This window comes from Vipera ursinii (genome assembly GCF_947247035.1).
Source record: "Vipera ursinii genome assembly, chromosome: 3".
In the NCBI taxonomy this organism is placed as follows: domain Eukaryota; kingdom Metazoa; phylum Chordata; class Lepidosauria; order Squamata; family Viperidae; genus Vipera; species Vipera ursinii.
In genome coordinates, this window is record NC_139516.1 from 142,121,122 (window position 1) to 142,138,828 (window position 17,707).

Here is a 17,707-nt window from a genome sequence, read left to right on the forward strand (position 1 = left end):
TTCTAACCCACTGAGCCACCGCGTCCCTTTTTATATTTTATAATAGGATTGCAATTAATCAGAACTTTATGAAAGCTAATTTATGAACGTTGCCCTTAATGTAATCCTTTTAAATATGTTGGCTCTACTAGATGAAGAATTCTGAAAAATAAAGGGTACCATATTGGAAAAATCTTGTTAGACTATTTCAGGGTCCTCAATGACATTATATTATTAGATTTACACACAGTTTCAGTTATACTGTTGTGTACTGGAACAATCTAATAAGTAGCAGACAAACTTGAGTTCTTCATCTTTAAGTGAACAAATACTTGAAAGTATAATTAATTAATACAGTGATTTTATAAGTAATAAGTGATTTTATAAGTAATTTACTTTTTCCTCTTTCTTCTTTTAGCCATCGCAGTTTGAACAATGTGTTATACATTCTATCCAGTCACTTAAAGGAGTTTTGGACTGTAAACCTGGGGAGACTAGTGTAAGTAATGTTTAATACATCTCTTTTGTTCTATTTTAGTATTTGATTCCAAGACTATTTCAAAATGAGAAATTAAAAAAAAAATAGGTAACTGTTACAGAAAGAAGATCAAGCCGCAGTAGTAATTTCAGTACACAATCAAAGCTCTCAGGTTCTGATATGTTCTCTTTTACTACAACTTGAAGAGAAAACTAGCTTTTGGTATCCTTAGTTGATTTATCTGGAGAAGAATTAACATAAATATATTCATTGACTATCTGCAGCCCTATGCATTTGGCTTCCAATAATCAATGCTTTATAAAGCATTCATAAGATCAGACTCCCTCTGTAGCAGAATAGTTGAACGACATTGTAAGAAATTGAATCTAGCTTCTGGTTATTGCTTCTTTTAGTCTCTATTTAGAGAGTGCATTGTGTGGCTGCAAGTTGTTAGTTAAGCGCATGACAAATGCAGAGGAAATGCTTGGCTTTTTCATGTGAAGCCATTTCACTCACTTGTTCCAATAATTTTTCTTCATTAGGTTTTTCAGCAGACAAAAATACGGGAAGATGTGTGCCATCTAAGCATTAATATCATGCAGGTAATGTAAGACTTAAGAGAAGGGTCTAAATTAATAGGTTTATTCAGTTGCAGTATGTGTGCTTGAGAGGTTATTGTTCATAAATGTCATCTGTTTCTTGTGCCACTAGTACTGAACTTTAGTATGAACAAGTTAGTACTGAACAGAATAACAGAGGAGTTATTTTGGGGTAACTCAAAATATTGACCCTATCCTTTTCTTTAATACAGCTCCAAATCAAATTTTTCTGAGTTCTTTCTCAACATGCACTCTTGCTATTTTTCTACTTCTTCCATATATTGTGGGAGCTGAATTAAACTTTTAGCTGTAGATAAGAATACAATTATGTAGAACCAAACTTCTGAAACGAGGAAAGAAAGCTAATTAGAAGCATTTTTTTTTAAAAAGCATGAAGTTGCTATACAGGTGAGAACAGATCCAAGGAGATGATCTACTTTTTTTGTTAGCTATGTAAACAGCATCTAGCTCACAGGTCGGCAACCTGCGGCTCCGGAGCCGCATGCGGCTCTTTGAGCCGTCTCTTGCGGCTCCCAGCCGCCCGGTGCGCGCGCACCTCTTCCAACGGGCAGTGGTGCGCGCGCACCTCTCCAAATGGAGAGTGGCACCGCCCGTTTGGAGAGGTGCACGCGCACCTCCCCGAATGGGCGGAGGTGCGCACGCACCTCCCCAAACCTTTGGAGAGGTGCGCGCGTACCTCCGCGCGAATGGGCAGCGGTGCCGCTCTTTCAGGAAGCTGCCGCGGCCCGTCTGTGAAGCTGCCGAAAGCGGCAGCTTAGCAGACGGGCCGCGGCAGCTTCCTCAAAGAGCGGCGCCCCTGCCCATTCCGAGAGGTGTGCGCGCACCTCTCCGAACGACCGGAGTTGCGCGCGCACCTCCCCAAACCTTTGGGGAGGTGCGTGCGTACCTCCGCGCGAAGGGGCAGCGGTGCCGCTCTTTGAGGAAGCTGCCGCGGCCCGTCTGTGAAGCTGCCGAAAGCGGCAGCTTAGCAGACGGGCCGCGGCAGCTTCCTCAAAGAGCGGCGCCCCTGCCCATTCCGAGAGGTGCGCGCGCACCTCTCCGAACGACCGGAGGTGCGCGCGCAACTCCGGTCGTTCGGAGAGGTGCGCGCGCACCTCTCGGAATGGGCAGGGGCGCCTCTCTTTTTGAGGAAGCTGAGACGGGCCGCAGCAGCTTCCTCAAAGAGCGGCACCGCTGCCCATTCGCGCGGAGGTACGCGCGCACCTCCGGTCGTTCGGAGAGGTGCACGCGCACCTCTCGGAATGGGCAGGGGCGCCGCTCTTTGAGGAAGCTGCCACGGCCCGTCTGCAAAGCTGCCGAAAGCGGCAGCTTTGCAGACGGGCCGTCGCCGTCGGGCAACCGGGAACCGGTTCCATCTCATTTTTAAAAAAATGGCAGCCGCGTGCGTCCGCGCATGCGCAAAAAACCTTTTTGCGCATGCGCGTGCATGGACACACGCATGCGGCTCCCTCTTTTTTTAATTTGTGATGGAACCGGTTCCCAGTGGCTCTTTTTCTTTTTTAGGTTGCCGACCCCTGATCTAGCTGATCTTGGCATGCCTAGACAAAAGAAAACAATAGTGAAGTAATTCTGTTTTTTTACTATGCAGAGTACATGGATTAGTCAGCAAAAAATAGCAGAGTGTAGTAGCGCTTTTCCCAACTAAAAATGTTTTCTTAAAAGACATAAGATTTCATGACCTACTGCTCACTGTATCAGATGCATAGTGGCTAGACTAATGTAGGATTTAAATTGCCGTAAGGGGGAAGATGGAAGGAGAAAAAATTTAAGTTATACAGATGCAGGCTACACATAAGGCTGATTACAAGTATGTTATCAATTGACAGTTGTAGCATATTTAAAAAAAATCATTGTGTTTGTGGAAACCTCCTGAAAATTAGATCTATGCAGTGTTTGAAATGCAGTGCAGAAATTTTCCTCACAGCATGCAGAGACACACCTCGTACACCAAAGTGGAGAGAAAATAATATTGTATTTACAGAAATCATGAAGGCTAACATTTGTATTTGAGAGAGACATACAAAAGTAATATTGTGGGGAGGACGAGAAAGTGATAGGATATCTCCTGATAATTATGCACTGCCATTTTTCTGTTTTCTGTGCCTATTTCTGCTTTGAAGACAGGGTTAGATGAAATCCATTTAAATATAGATGAAGAATTGGTGAACTGAACTGAAGAAATAAGTAGCAATAACACTTAGGCTTACATACCACTTCACAGTGCTTTACAGCCCTCTCTAAGCGGTTTACAGAGTCAGCATTTTGCGCCCCCCCCCAAAAAAATATTGGGGTCCTCATTTTACCGACCTCAGAAGGATGGAAGGCTGAGTCAACCTTGAGCCAGTGAGAATCAAACTGCCAAACTGCAGGCAGCCAGCTGTCAGCAGAAGTAACCTGTATTACTACATTCTAACCACTGCGCCACCATGGCTATAGCTATTAAATATCATGCAGTTTGCCTTAGAAAGAAAAAATAAATTAGGAAATACATGTTTCCATCATATGTTCCCGTTTCCTTTGGGACGCCCCACCCCACCCCACCACCCCTGCATTTGTATAGAAAAGCAATGAAAATCATTATGTTGTTTTGAGGTGTAGTGACAATAAAATCTCCTCTTTGCTTCTGGATTGATGAAACCTTTAAAGCCATAACACTTCATTTTATTCAGTTTAACAAGAATAAGAGGAAGAATTAAAAACAAATATAAGATCATAAAGGTCAGCTAAAATTAAACTGCTTGAATGAAATAGAAAATGCTCTGTAGAGGTGAAAAAATTGGAAAAGAAACTACTACTTACATTCCTTATCTTGGTTAGCACTACTTATAATAAGTGATGGTATCAAATATATTGATTTTTTTTTCTTTTGCAGGTATTCATTGATTGCCTGGAGCAACTGAGTACAAAGCCTGACAGTGATATAGATACTACCCAGTAAGTGAAATAATTTGGTGATGGTTTTTTTGACAGTAAAATTCTACAATTTGGCAAACTTCCAGTTTTCAGTCATATTTCACCTTGAAATGATTATTGGGAACACTTTATTCGTGGATCACTAATTTTAGGGATTCTACAAGCAATTTTTGTCATTTATTTGACACAGCTAAACAATCTAAACAACTTACACATGTCACATTGAATCATAAACTGACCAAAACATGTTTAGTATAGCATGATGCATACTCCATCTACATTGTTAGCTTATGGTTTTTGTTTCCAAAAATTTGGAAAACTAATTCTTTAAATAAAGCTTGACAAATCATAAACTGTAATTTCCATTTTTTTTAATTATATAACTGTATATTTAAATGCATTTGCTGCCCAACTCCAGTGAACTCATGTTCTTCAATAGGGGTACAAAGGAAAAATACCTTACATTAACTTCAGGCATCTTTAAAAAAAAATTAAAAACTTTTAGCATGGAAGATAAGAGCTTCAGTCTATATATTTAACTGGTTTCCTTTTTTTTAAAGAATCTATGTCAGTTAAACTCATTAGGGTCCTTAGGAAACAAATGTACATTTATAAGGCAGGTTTACCCTAATACCAAGATGGGTTAATCACTGACTATTTGCAAAATCCCTTAGTCTTCCAGGTGACATCTCATCTTCAGATTTATTTGGAAGTATCCATGAAGATTTCAGTTTATCCGTAGTAAGTATTATTGCTGTTCATTGAAACAAAAGTTAAAATAAATTATCTAAGCAATATGTTACAATTCACTTAGAAGTATGTTCTATTATATACTGTATTGTACTAATTTTATTTCTTTAAAATACGGAAATATTACTAGCAGAGCATGTTTTGCAAACCATAATATAATAGAAATCTGTGGTTGGCTAGCCAAGAATTCAGATTCTGATTTAGTTAAAAGCTTGCACTTAAATTAGCTTATCACATCACTTGATTAATTTACATATATAGTTATACTCAAAAATTTAGGCATCTCTGATTAAGTTGTTTCTGTTTCATCAATCCCTAAATGAACAGAAGCTGATACAGCCTCTTTATGGTAGAAAGTTAAGTGACATCTTCCTTCACATTTGAATCCAAACTGACTATTCATATCCTATCATTTGTTGAATTAAATGAGGAAAAAAATAAATACGGCAGATGCAGAAATTTGCATTTAATTAGTTCTGCTATTATCAAAAGTTGAAAATGGTAAAAAAAAAATTGATTTCATTAAGATTAGCAAGCCAGAGAAAATATATTTTTCCGGGTGAACAAATACTGGTATCTTCTTTCCCTCTCTGATTGGGATTGTTCTACTTTGGCTCTTCTAAGCCACATATTTGAAAATGAAAATAAACCACATGTAAAAGTAGGAGAAAGCTGCAAAAATCAAAACGCTTTCTGCAGTGGAAAATGTGGAAGACCAAGAAAAATCTCTGCGAAAACTGTCACAAAACCAGTCAGATCTGCAAAAACAGAAGCCATGAATCACTGGAAACAACCTGCTGAAAAGTTTAGCTGACACTAGAGTAATTATCTATAGGTCCATGCTAAAGCATTACATATACAACCATGATCTAATCTTTTCTCCGAAATCATCACAAAATAAAGAATATAAACTATGCCTTCCCCCTCAGAAAAAGTCATTAAGCCTGAAACATTTAGGAATACAGTTCTTTGGACTAATGAAACAAAAATTGAACTGTTCAACCATGGCCACAACCACGCAAAATTTCGGGGTGGATGTGAAGCATTTGAAGAAAAGACTGCAGTAGAATAGCATTAGAATAGTTCTGTCTTGGAAGAGTGCACGAAATATTGTGAGGCTGGAAAGAAGAATAGACTGTAAACATCAACTTGTTGTGCATGATAGTATTCACTACTCGGTGAAGAAACCAAAGTTGAAAGATGAGATATTTCAGTAAGACACTAGTCCAAAGCATACTTTAAAATTAATCATGAAGTACTGGTAGGAAAAAAATATGATTGTTTTGAAATGGCTTTCAAAATCCCTATGTTTGAATATTTTATTTTTTTATTTTATTTATTTTAATCCCATTTATATCCCACCCTTCTCCGAAGACTCAGGACGGCTTACACTCTAAGCACAAATCAATGTGCTTAGCAATAGCCTTCATTCTATGTATATGCCTGCTTATTAGGGCTTTCGCCACCCCCCCCCAAGCGGCATTATTGGTGAATAATGCTGAAAATCTGGGAATATATCAAGTATGCGGTGCATACAAGGAGAGTTAAGAATATTTTGGAACTAAAAGTTATGCAAGAAAGTGTGTGTGGGGGGGAATCAGGAAAAAAAAACAACCCACTCTTAACTGGAAACAGGAAACATTAGGAAGCTATCACTTCCTAAAGAAGATGTTATATAAAGTACTGACAGGAAGATGTTTAGATTGTATTGCCATTCTCACTGTTTTCTTCATTTGATCACTAAGCAGGTGTGCATTCATATTTGATGTTTCAAATCTCAAAACGTATTTAATAAATGATTCCTGCTATGTTCCTATATAAGAAGAATGATGCACCTTAGGTAACTGGTGCCTTTTGGAAGAATATTTTTTTACATCAGTTCAGTGATGCTGTATACTTTGTTGTGAATATTTCATGTGCCAAAGGTTCTGGTTTCACTGGACATACAATAAAATTAAGAAAGTTGTTAAAGGTTCTGTTTAAGAACTATTTAAACTTTTAAATGGTTAGCATTTGCCTTGTACCATTAAGGCAAAGTATTTGGTATGTGCATTTTCTTCTTAAAGAACTCCCCTTCATTGGATCCTTTTTTGATTTAGGAACGGAGGCTTTTAATTGTCCTCAGTAATTGCTGCTATTTGGAACGTCACACTTTCATCAATCTAGCTGAACATTTTGAGAAGCATGGTTTCCAAGGAGTGGAAAAAATTATTCAAGTAAGTATTTTCTGACTTAGACGAGCAGCATGGTGGCCTAGACATAAAGACGCTCGCCTCCCACTCAGAAGGTTAAGAGTTGAATCCTAGGCAGCAGCAGATGTTTCTCTATCAGTGTGCAAAGACAAAATCTCTGCCGTGAACTCCACGTAGGCGTCAGGAAGGGCATCTGACCAGTAAACGCTCAGTTCCACTCAGTCACCCCGACTCCACCCCAAAACAAAGGGATTAAAGGGTCAAAAAAAAAATCTGACTACAGATATTCAGATGAAGTAAGTTGATAAGATTAGAATAACTTGCAAAAAAAAGCCATTTTAGAATGTTCTCATCTTTTTAAAGTGTCGTACAGGTAGTCCTCAATTTATGACCAGAATTGGGACCAAAATTTCTGTTGCTAAGCAAGGCAGTTGTTAAGTGAGTTAAACCTAATTTTACAACTTTTTTGCCATTGTTAAGCGGGTCATTGCAATTATTAACTGAATCACGCAGTGACTAAGCAAATCTGACTTCCTCCACTGTCTTTGCTTATCAAAAGCCACCTGGAAAGGTTGCAGATGGCAATCACATGACCCTGAGGCACTGAAACTATAGCAAATATATGCTGAATGCCAAGCGCCCAAAATTTGATCATGTGACTATGGGGATGCCAGGATCAGTCATAAGTCAGTGTTTTCATTGCCGCTGTAACTTCAAACAGTCGCTAAACGATGGTTGTAAGTTGAGGACTATTTGTACTGACATTTTTTTACGTTAATTATACATTTGTGATTTATTTTCATGGAAAAGCAGGATTTACACATTCTAAAATGAATCAAGAAATAAATCGATCCCAACTGCTGGGACTCGTCACCCACCTGTTTTCAAGATACTTTATATAATTTGTTAAGAATGGAAAATCAAAAACTATGAAATGCAGTATGTTCACAGTTTGGCTTCCTCCACACTAATCACACCTTCCGTTTTCCCCAAAAGTAAGACCCACCCCGAAAATAAGCCCTTGCTTGGTTTTGGGGGATGGGCCTAATATAAGCCCTGCCCCCAAAATAAGCCCCAGTTATGGACCGGGGTGCACACCTAAAAATCAAGCTGGGGTGGGGGAGGGGGAGCTTACCATTGCAGCCAGGTCTCCCATTGATCGACACTTCTGCAGCCGAAGGAGCAGCTTTATTTCACAGCTGACAATGGAGCTCCGGCCTGCATTTCACAGTCAGAGGCCTTTCCGGAAAGGCCTCTGCAGCCAAGAATCAAGCTATGGATTCAATCTGCTGTAATGTTTTGATTCATTGAAAAAAAGTTTATCCTTTTACTTAAGAATAGATCAGCTTGCAAACATTTCCCTTATTGGATGCCTCCGCCTATCAAACTGGAATTTAAAGTTTCCCATTGTGAAGGAACATGAACCTGACTTCCAATGAGGAAGGAATGAGTGAACTATTAAAGGAGTGACTTTTTTATTAAAAAAATAGTCTTGAGAAAGAAGAAAGCAAGAGAAATTTGAATTAATTTTGTTTAGCATTAGATGGGAAAGACAGAAATTTTGACAAGCTTTCAAGATTCCTTTTATTATATGCTATAATAACAAAATACCAATCCTTACAGTTCCTGTTTTACTACCTCGCCTACTTTGAAGGAAAGATAGCTATAAAGGTTTTTTCGTTGTCATGTGGTTCAAATCATACTAATAAAATACACATAAACCATTATTTCAAATGCTTTATGTCACTTCAGCCAATCAAATTTAAGCAGCATAAGGTTATGAAATACCAATTAATACACCATGCACCTTGCTGTCTCCTTTGCTATGTATTCTTACATTGGAAAACATTACTTTTATCTCTTCCCTGTTGAAAGTTTAAAAAACAGTTTTTCTTGGGTATTTGTAGATGGGAATTACAAGCTCAAAACAACAGTAGCAATAAAGAAAGAACAACTTTTGTTATGTTACCTGCTTTTCCTGTATACTAGTATAATTGGATGCCTTTTTCTCATTGAACCAAATGGGATATTGGGGAAGTTGTCCAATATTCTGTTCTTGTAACAGGTAACTTTGGTTTATACACAGCCAATACTGTATATTTTATACTGATTGGCAAAAAATGCAATCAACCTAACGTATATTTGCAAGATTAAAGGATGTGACATGTAAATTCTCTCTCTTGATATTATTAATGTTACAATTATGTCTCTATTTTAGGTTAGTATGGATTCATTAAAAGAATTAGATCAGCGGCTGTTTGAAATATACATTGAACTAAAGGCTGATCCTATAGTAGGTTCATTGGAACCTGGAATTTATGCCGGTTATTTTGATTGGAAAGATTGTCTTCTTCCAACAGGTAAGTATTAGTAGAATTCTTGGAATAACTAGTATGGATAAATATGATTTAACATTTTCAAATATCCCATATCACTAAAATCTGTGTGTGTACGTGTGTGCATTTTTTTTATAGTACTCATTACTAGAGAGCTCATAGCTCAATGTCTGGACTGGTTCAGGGTTCATAGCTCAGTGTCTGGACTGATTCATATTATAAGAATCCTGTGCTGATTCATTTTTACATACAATGATTCACAATGCTGCTGTTGGCTGAGTGAATAGGCATGTAACTGTTTCTGCACACATAAACCGCTTCAGTCAGTTCTATGCATAGAAAGTTATTTAAGACAGAGGGAGGCAGAAATGAGCTAAGGAACCTGAGATCAATAGATTTCCTGATGATTTAAACTAAATTAACAAGAATCCCCCAACTTCCGGTTGTTTAAAAACAGCAAAATTTCATTTCATCTCATGTTGATGCTCAACTTCTCCAGGCTAGGATAGAAACAAGGGCCAGGCGGCTAATTGAGTCACTGACATTCCTGTTTTGACTGTTAGTTTTGAGGGACATTTACACAGAATTAATCTGGATATTAGTAGATCTCTTGCATGATCAGGAACCCTAATAATGGGTAATTCTTGATCTATGAGTATAATGGAGCCTACTAATTACAGTCATAAATTGGATGGTCATAAAGTGAGTCATCACGTAACCAACCCAATTTAACAACCTTGGTTATTAAGCAAATTGCCATGGCCATTAAGCAAATGCTACACTCATTAAGTGAACCCTTTGTCACTATGGGATGTTTTTACTGAAACCAAAAGTAAACGCCACTATTCAGAAAAAACAATGTAAATCACATATCCATGGGACACTACAAAATGGCCGTAAATGCAGATCATTTGCCAAACACCCAAAATGCAGTCACATGACTATGGACCGAGGGGGAGGAAGCAACAATTGGAATTTTGGAACCAGGTTGTATCTTTTCTAAGGTCCGTTTTAACTTGAAACAGTCACTAAGCAATCAGTTGAGGAATGTGTGTAGAGCTAGCTTGAATGTTGTATTTTTTATTAATTTGTAAATAAACATGAGTATAGATCTTCCTTCCGACTCCAGGTTTCAGCGAAGGTTTTGATATCTAACCTGCACTCTTCCCAATTTCAGGACTTTTATTTTCACAGTGAATATATTGATATGTCTTGTTGGAATTTCTGGGCTGTAGTTACTCATAATGGATGTTTGAATTTATATACACAAGTTGGCTCAATGTATGAATAATGGAATTCAGGAAGTAACTGGGTCTGTCACATGAGGTGTCACCATATTGTGTTTGCTTTCACTTTATGGATTTTTAGTTTTAAAAAAGTAGAATACTTTGTTTTAGAAAGCAAACCAGAACTGTGCTTTCCCATGTTACACCTAAAAGTGAGATTATTAGCTATGTTAGAATGAGGCATAATATTTGACTCTGTGTGTTGCATTATATTACACTTGTAATGCAAAGATTTTGGCCAAAAGCACTTCCCATTTTTTTTAACATTTGGTGAGATTATAGCAGGGGTGTCAAACTGCTGGACCGCGGGCTGGATGCATCATCCGGAAGCCACACCCATCCCATTGCCGGCAACGGCAAAACCGTCCCGATACGTTGCGCGACATCACGTGACGTCGCAAGTTTGACATGTCTGTAGTATAGTTTTGGATTGAAATTATTCAAAATGATATTCAAAATGTTCAAATCACTGACTTTTAACAGGTAAAAATTATTCTGTTTTCCAGTTCTCTATTTCATTTATAAGTTTATTAGATAAGTTAAATTTTTAGCTATATTTAGCACATACCAGGAGAATAAAAACCTCACACAGAATATTTTATGTTGCTTTTTCAATATTCAAGCTTATGAATTCATTTGGGTGATAATTCTTTAAAAAGAATGAGAGAATTTATGAATGACCAGGAACATAATAATATCCAAGAAACAACACATGAGTAAAATATTCGGTTTATATCAATAAGTTAAAGTTTAAAACTCCTTCAGCTGATCATGGCTACATTGACATGTCCGTGTTGTTTTCCTGCAACAATATGGAAATGATTTGCCATTATCTTTTTCTGGCTGTTTTTAACTTCCCAATCTAACCTTCATTTCCGGGATTTTCTGATGACATTCCAACCAAATCTGATCCTAATCTTTTTTCAAGATTGATTAATATCAACTCAAAACTGCCTCTCAGTTCAGGTACAAATTTACCATTGTTCCTGGCATTTAAAAACATTGTTTATTTTTATTGAGCTTGCTGCAAATGTTCTCATCTAAACTAAAAGCTTTTCCTTCCCAAAAATATAATCTTTGACCACCACTCTTGAACAAGTTTTAATTGACTTCCACAGAAGTACACATTAGCGCACATTTTCCTGCACTTTATATAATCTAGAAAATAGGAGGTATTATTACTACTTGATTACAAGCAATAAATTATTTTGCAATTAAAATAAAGCAGCAGTTTCTCGCGTTTATTACTTTAGCCCTTATTTAGCAACTGTATTAAGATAGCAACCGTTCACAAACATGACGGTAAAAAATGGTAATAAAAAAATAACAATTTTCTGACCAATTTTCTCACATTGCTTATGATAAAAGCCTTCTATGTGAAACTGATTAAGTCTGGTCAGTTTCAGGCAGCTGAAAGGCCCAGCATTCTAATCAACTAACTGAACTTTTTAGGGAAGGAAAGTGTGTCACTGCTGAAAAAAGTTCAGGAAGAGATCAATTGTTCAAACAACTCTCTGCCCTGTGAGTGGGCAAAAAATGGGAGAAAATGAGTTAGGCACAGGTACTGTGGAACTTTATCTGATGAGTTGTTCACTTAACAACTGCAGGTGAAACTCGAAAAATTAGAATATCGTCTATATGAGATAGACTCATTACATGCAAAGCAAGATAGTTCAAGCCGTGATTTGTCATAATTGTGATGATTATGGCTTACAGCTCATGAAAACCCCAAATCCACAATCTCAGATAATTAGAATATTGTGAAAAGGTGCAATATTCTAGGCTCAAAGTGTCCCACTCTAATCAGCTAATTTAAGCCATAACACCTGCAAAGGGTTCCTGAGCCTTTAAATGGTCTCTCAGTCTGGTTCAGTAGGAATCACAATCATGGGGAAGACTGCTGACCTGACAGTTGTGCAGAAAACCATCATTGACGCCCTCCGTAAGGAGGGAAAGCCTCAAAAGGTACTTGCAAAAGAAGTTGGATGTTCCCAAAGTGCTGTATCAAAGCACATTAATAGAAAGTTATGTGGAAGGGAAAAGTGTGGAAGAAAAAGGTGCACAAGCAGCAGGGATGACCGCAGCCTGGAGAGGATTGTCAGGAAAAGGCCATTCAAAAGTGTTGGGGACTTTCACAAGGAGTGGACTGAGGCTGGAGTCAGTGCATCAAGAGCCACCACACACAGACGGATCCTGGACATGGGCTTCAAATGTTGTATTCCTCTTGTCAAGCCGCTCCTGAACAACAAACAACATCAGAAGCGTCTTACCTGGGCTAAAGAAAAACAGACCTGGTCTGTTGCTCAGTGGTCCAAAGTCCTCTTTTCTGATGAGAGCAACTTTTACATCTTATTTGGAAACCAAGGACCCAGAGTCTGGAGGAAGAATGGAGAGGCACACACTGCAAGATGCTTGAAGTCCAGTGTGAAGTTTCCACAGTCTGTGTTGATTTGGGGAGCCATGTCATCTGCTGGTGTTGGTCCACTGTGCTTCATTAAATCCAGGGTCAACGCAGCCATCTACCAGATTTTGGAACACTTCATGCTTTCTTCTGCAGACGAGCTTTATGGGGATGCTGACTTTATTTTCCAGCAGGACTTGGCAGCTGCCCAAACTGCCAAAAGCACCAAAACCTGGTTCAATGACCGTGGGATTACTGTGCTTGATTGGCCAGCAAACTCGCCTGACCTGAACCCCATAGAGAATCTATGGGGCATTGCCAAGAGAAAGATGAGAGACATGAGACCGAACAATGCAGAAGAGCTGAAGGCCGCTATTGAAGCATCCTGGTCTTCCATAACACCTCAGCAGTGCCACAGGCTGATAGCTTCCATGCCACGCCGCATTGAGGCAGTAATTGCTGCAAAAGGGGCCCAAACCAAGTATTGAATACATATGTGTGCTTATACTTTTCAGAGGTCCAATATTGTTCTAGGAACACTCCTTGTTTTATTGATTGCATGCAATATTCTAATTTTCTGAGATTGTGGATTTCGGGTTTTCATGAGCTGTATGCCATAATCATCACAATTATGACAAATCAGGGCTTGAACTATCTTGCTTTGCATGTAATGAGTCTATCTCATATATTAGTTTCCCCTTTTAAGTTGCATTACTGACATAAATGAACTTTTGCACGATATTCTAATTTTTCCAGTTTCACCTGTAGGTTGTCGTAACCAATTGCAGTCACTTAACAAGGACTGCTTGTATGGCCTAGTGCAGGGGTAGGCAACCTTGGCTCTTTTTATGACTCATGGACTTCAACTCCCAGAATTCCCGAGCCAGCTGGCTTGGGAATTCTGGGAGTTGAAGTCCATGAGTCATAAAAAGAGCCAAGGTTGCCTACCCCTGCACTACTGCTTAAAAGGCATCTTTGTCATCTAATTTAACAAAGTATCATTAAAAAAATCCCATGACTACAAATCAAAACACTGACCTACTCTAATTAAGTGGCTCAATTATTTTCCCGTTACTTCTGGATTTATTACATATAAAATATTACCGTTACGTTGTACTATAGAGAAAGCTGAAAGCACTGAATGGCCTGATTGGCTTTCTAACTAGCAATTATTTATGGGGTGGGGGGGTTGTATATTTGGTCTTAGTGTTCATGACCTCATTCATGAAATGAAGATGAGCTGTCCTTTTAACTGTTATTTAATAAACACACAGTCATTTTATTGTCTTGTTTTATGATTAGTTTGAAAGGCAAAGCAAATAATATTATGCAGAGAGAGATTAGTTATTTATTTATTTATTTATTTTATTGCATTTATATACCACCCTTTCCCTGAGGACTCAGGGCGGTTTACAGGGAGTTAAAAATCAACCATACAAAAGTTAAAAAACCAATTTAAAAAAGATTAAACCAACCCTGTACAATTAAAAACCCCAATTAAAATAAATTTCTCCTCAGCCTGGGCCCGAGAGCATGATCCAGGTATTTATGGCTAGGTTATACAGTATGCTGTCTGTACCTTTGTCAAACAATTTGGCATTTTATCAGAAAATCTGAATATATTTTTAATATAATTGGGCTTCTGTTATCTCCTCGGCATTCCAGGTATTTTTGTCAATGTAAGCCTTTCTCAAATCAGCGGATTCCCTTTTGCATTTTCCTTAGAAGCTCCAGGATAATATTCATAAAGTTTGAATGACAATCAAAATAAATTCATAAACCCTACATATCTTCAAGTCCATTTTTCATTTTAAAATAGCTGTCATTTCATCTCCCAAAGACAGCGGCAGGCCATTATTAGGGCAGCCACAGGTTATGGACATACGTCATATTTAAACTGTTTGGTTTATTGAAGATATTGGTATAATAATAAATCACATTGATGCAAAGCAAAAGTATAAACTACCTTGTATTTCTCAGACATTTTCTTAAAAGTCTGGGTTAACTGAGGAACTGCCTCCAACTATATTGAGATTATCTGTTGAGGTCAACCAACAGGTTCAGCTCAGTCATCTGATGAAAGCTTGGTCATTCCTTCTTTATAGCCATCACTGGTTCCTTAGTGGACTTACATTTAATGGAGAAAATTGGTCTCATTAACATTTTTTTCAGCCAAAAATATTTAAATTACTTTTGATTTTATGTTTGATTTGTAAACTACATCTGATACTCCAGCAGTCAGCACTCTACAAATGTGATTATAAATTAAATAGTGTGTCTTTCTAGCCATTTTTATTTTTAACATATAAAGGGGGGGAAACCCTGAGATATAAATAACCAGCTTTCTGAAATTTTATTTTTGTCAAGCAGGTAGAGCTTGTGCAGAATTAAGGGGTTAAAAACAGGAAATGTAATTATAGGTGGGTTGTCCTTATGAAGACTTTCCAGAACTTGCCTACACAATTCACGTTTTCTTCTGTTGACAACAATATCGAAGCAAAATTGAACTATCGTATCTTCAGATCCTTCTATGATTAGTGGTGGAATGTTTCCAGTAAAAGCAGGAAATTACTCACTGAAGAGAAAGAAATGAGCTTTCTTACATGCAGATGATCATCACTTCCAGCAATTGTTTGGTTTTTTTTCCTCTGCTTTAAAGCAAGTCATATTCTCTTCATATAATCTATCGCCTGTTTGAAGTTTTAAATTTTAAATTCTAATACAAGATTTCCTATGCAGATTTGTTTGGATCATGCAGACTGATTAATTTTTGTCTCTTTGTGAGTATTCTTTAAAGAACAAAATCACTCTCTTAAAGAATTGCTTCTTATATTGTAGTCAAGGACTTTAAGCACAAGTGTATCAAGCCCTCTATAAATTAATCTGTCTGCTAACTGACAAATGTCAGTTATTACAAATAACTGCTGGAGTTTTTCATGATCAAAAAGCTTTGAAGAAGGTGTTGAACGGGGAGATGTACCGTATATACTTGAGTATAAGCCGAATTTTTCAGCCCACTTTTTGGGCTGAAAAATTCCACTTCGGCTTATACTCCAGTCAACAAAAAAAACTTACCGAGGACTTGTGCGCGGCCGAGGCTTTGGTGCTTCCGGGATCGCCCGCACCTCTCCCAAGCCACCGCCGTCCGAGACCTGCCGAAGTTTGGGGAGGTTTGGGGAGGTGCGCGCGCACCTCCCCAAACTCCGCGCCTTGCCTGCCTGCTTCTTTCCGCAGCGGAAAGAAGCAGGCAGGCAGGGCGCGGAGGAACGGAGACTTGCCGACGTTTGGGGAGGTTTGGGCGTCTCCCCAAACCTCGGCAGGTCTCCGTTCCTCCGCGCAGACCTGCCGACGTTTGGGGAGGTTTGGGCGCCTCCCCAAACCTCCCCAAACCTCGGCAGGTCTCCGTTCCTCCTGCCGACCTTTGGGGAGGTTTGGGCGCCTCCCCAAACCTCCCCAAACCTCGGCAGGTCTCCGTTCCTCCTGCCGACGTTTGGGAAGGTTTGGGCGCCTCCCCAAACCTCCCCAGGTCTCCGTTCCTGTTTGGGGAGGTTTGGGCGCCTCCCCAAACCTCCCCAAACCTCGGCAGGTCTCCGTTCCTCCGCGCAGACCTGCCGACCTTTGGGGAGGTTTGGGCGCCTCCCCAAACGTCCCCAAACCTCGGCAGGTCTCCGTTCCTGTTTGGGGAGGTTTGGGCGCCTCCCCAAACCTCGGCAGGTCTCCGTTCCTCCGCGCAGACCTGCCGACGTTTGGGGAGGTTTGGGCGCCTCCCCAAACGTCCCCAAACCTCGGCAGGTCTCCGTTCCTCCGCGCAGACCTGCCGACCTTTGGGGAGGTTTGGGCGCCTCCCCAAACGTCCCCAAACCTCGGCAGGTCTCCGTTCCTCCGCGCAGACCTGCCGACCTTTGGGGAGGTTTGGGCGCCTCCCCAAACGTCCCCAAACCTCGGCAGGTCTCCGTTCCTGTTTGGGGAGGTTTGGGCGCCTCCCCAAACGTCCCCAAACCTCGGCAGGTCTCCGTTCCTCCGCGCAGACCTGCCGACCTTTGGGGAGGTTTGGGCGCCTCCCCAAACGTCCCCAAACCTCGGCAGGTCTCCGTTCCTGTTTGGGGAGGTTTGGGCGCCTCCCCAAACCTCGGCAGGTCTCCGTTCCTCCGCGCAGACCTGCCGACCTTTGGGGAGGTTTGGGCGCCTCCCCAAACGTCCCCAAACCTCGGCAGGTCTCCGTTCCTCCGCGCAGACCTGCCGACCTTTGGGGAGGTTTGGGCGCCTCCCCAAACGTCCCCAAACCTCGGCAGGTCTCCGTTCGTGTTTGGGGAGGTTTGGGCGCCTCCCCAAACGTCCCCAAACCTCGGCAGGTCTCCGTTCCTCCGCGCAGACCTGCCGACCTTTGGGGAGGTTTGGGCGCCTCCCCAAACGTCCCCAAACCTCGGCAGGTCTCCGTTCCTGTTTGGGGAGGTTTGGGCGCCTCCCCAAACCTCGGCAGGTCTCCGTTCCTCCGCGCAGACCTGCCGACGTTTGGGGAGGTTTGGGCGCCTCCCCAAACGTCCCCAAACCTCGGCAGGTCTCCGTTCCTCCGCGCAGACCTGCCGACCTTTGGGGAGGTTTGGGCGCCTCCCCAAACGTCCCCAAACCTCGGCAGGTCTCCGTTCCTGTTTGGGGAGGTTTGGGCGCCTCCCCAAACGTCCCCAAACCTCGGCAGGTCTCCGTTCCTCCGCGCAGACCTGCCGACCTTTGGGGAGGTTTGGGCGCCTCCCC

General features: G+C 40.5%; 1 protein-coding gene across 1 annotated transcript in view; it reads left to right on the plus strand.

Moving 5' to 3' along the window:
* Positions 1-17,707, plus strand: part of EXOC2 (exocyst complex component 2) — a 95,582-nt gene that overhangs the window by 65,536 nt on the left and 12,339 nt on the right. The window contains exons 18-23 of the mRNA XM_083358388.1: positions 398-478; positions 1,000-1,059; positions 3,950-4,011; positions 4,665-4,731; positions 6,840-6,956; positions 9,151-9,292. Of these exons, the coding sequence (XP_083214514.1) occupies positions 398-478; positions 1,000-1,059; positions 3,950-4,011; positions 4,665-4,731; positions 6,840-6,956; positions 9,151-9,292 (529 nt within the window). The remainder of the gene's footprint in view (positions 1-397; positions 479-999; positions 1,060-3,949; positions 4,012-4,664; positions 4,732-6,839; positions 6,957-9,150; positions 9,293-17,707) is intronic.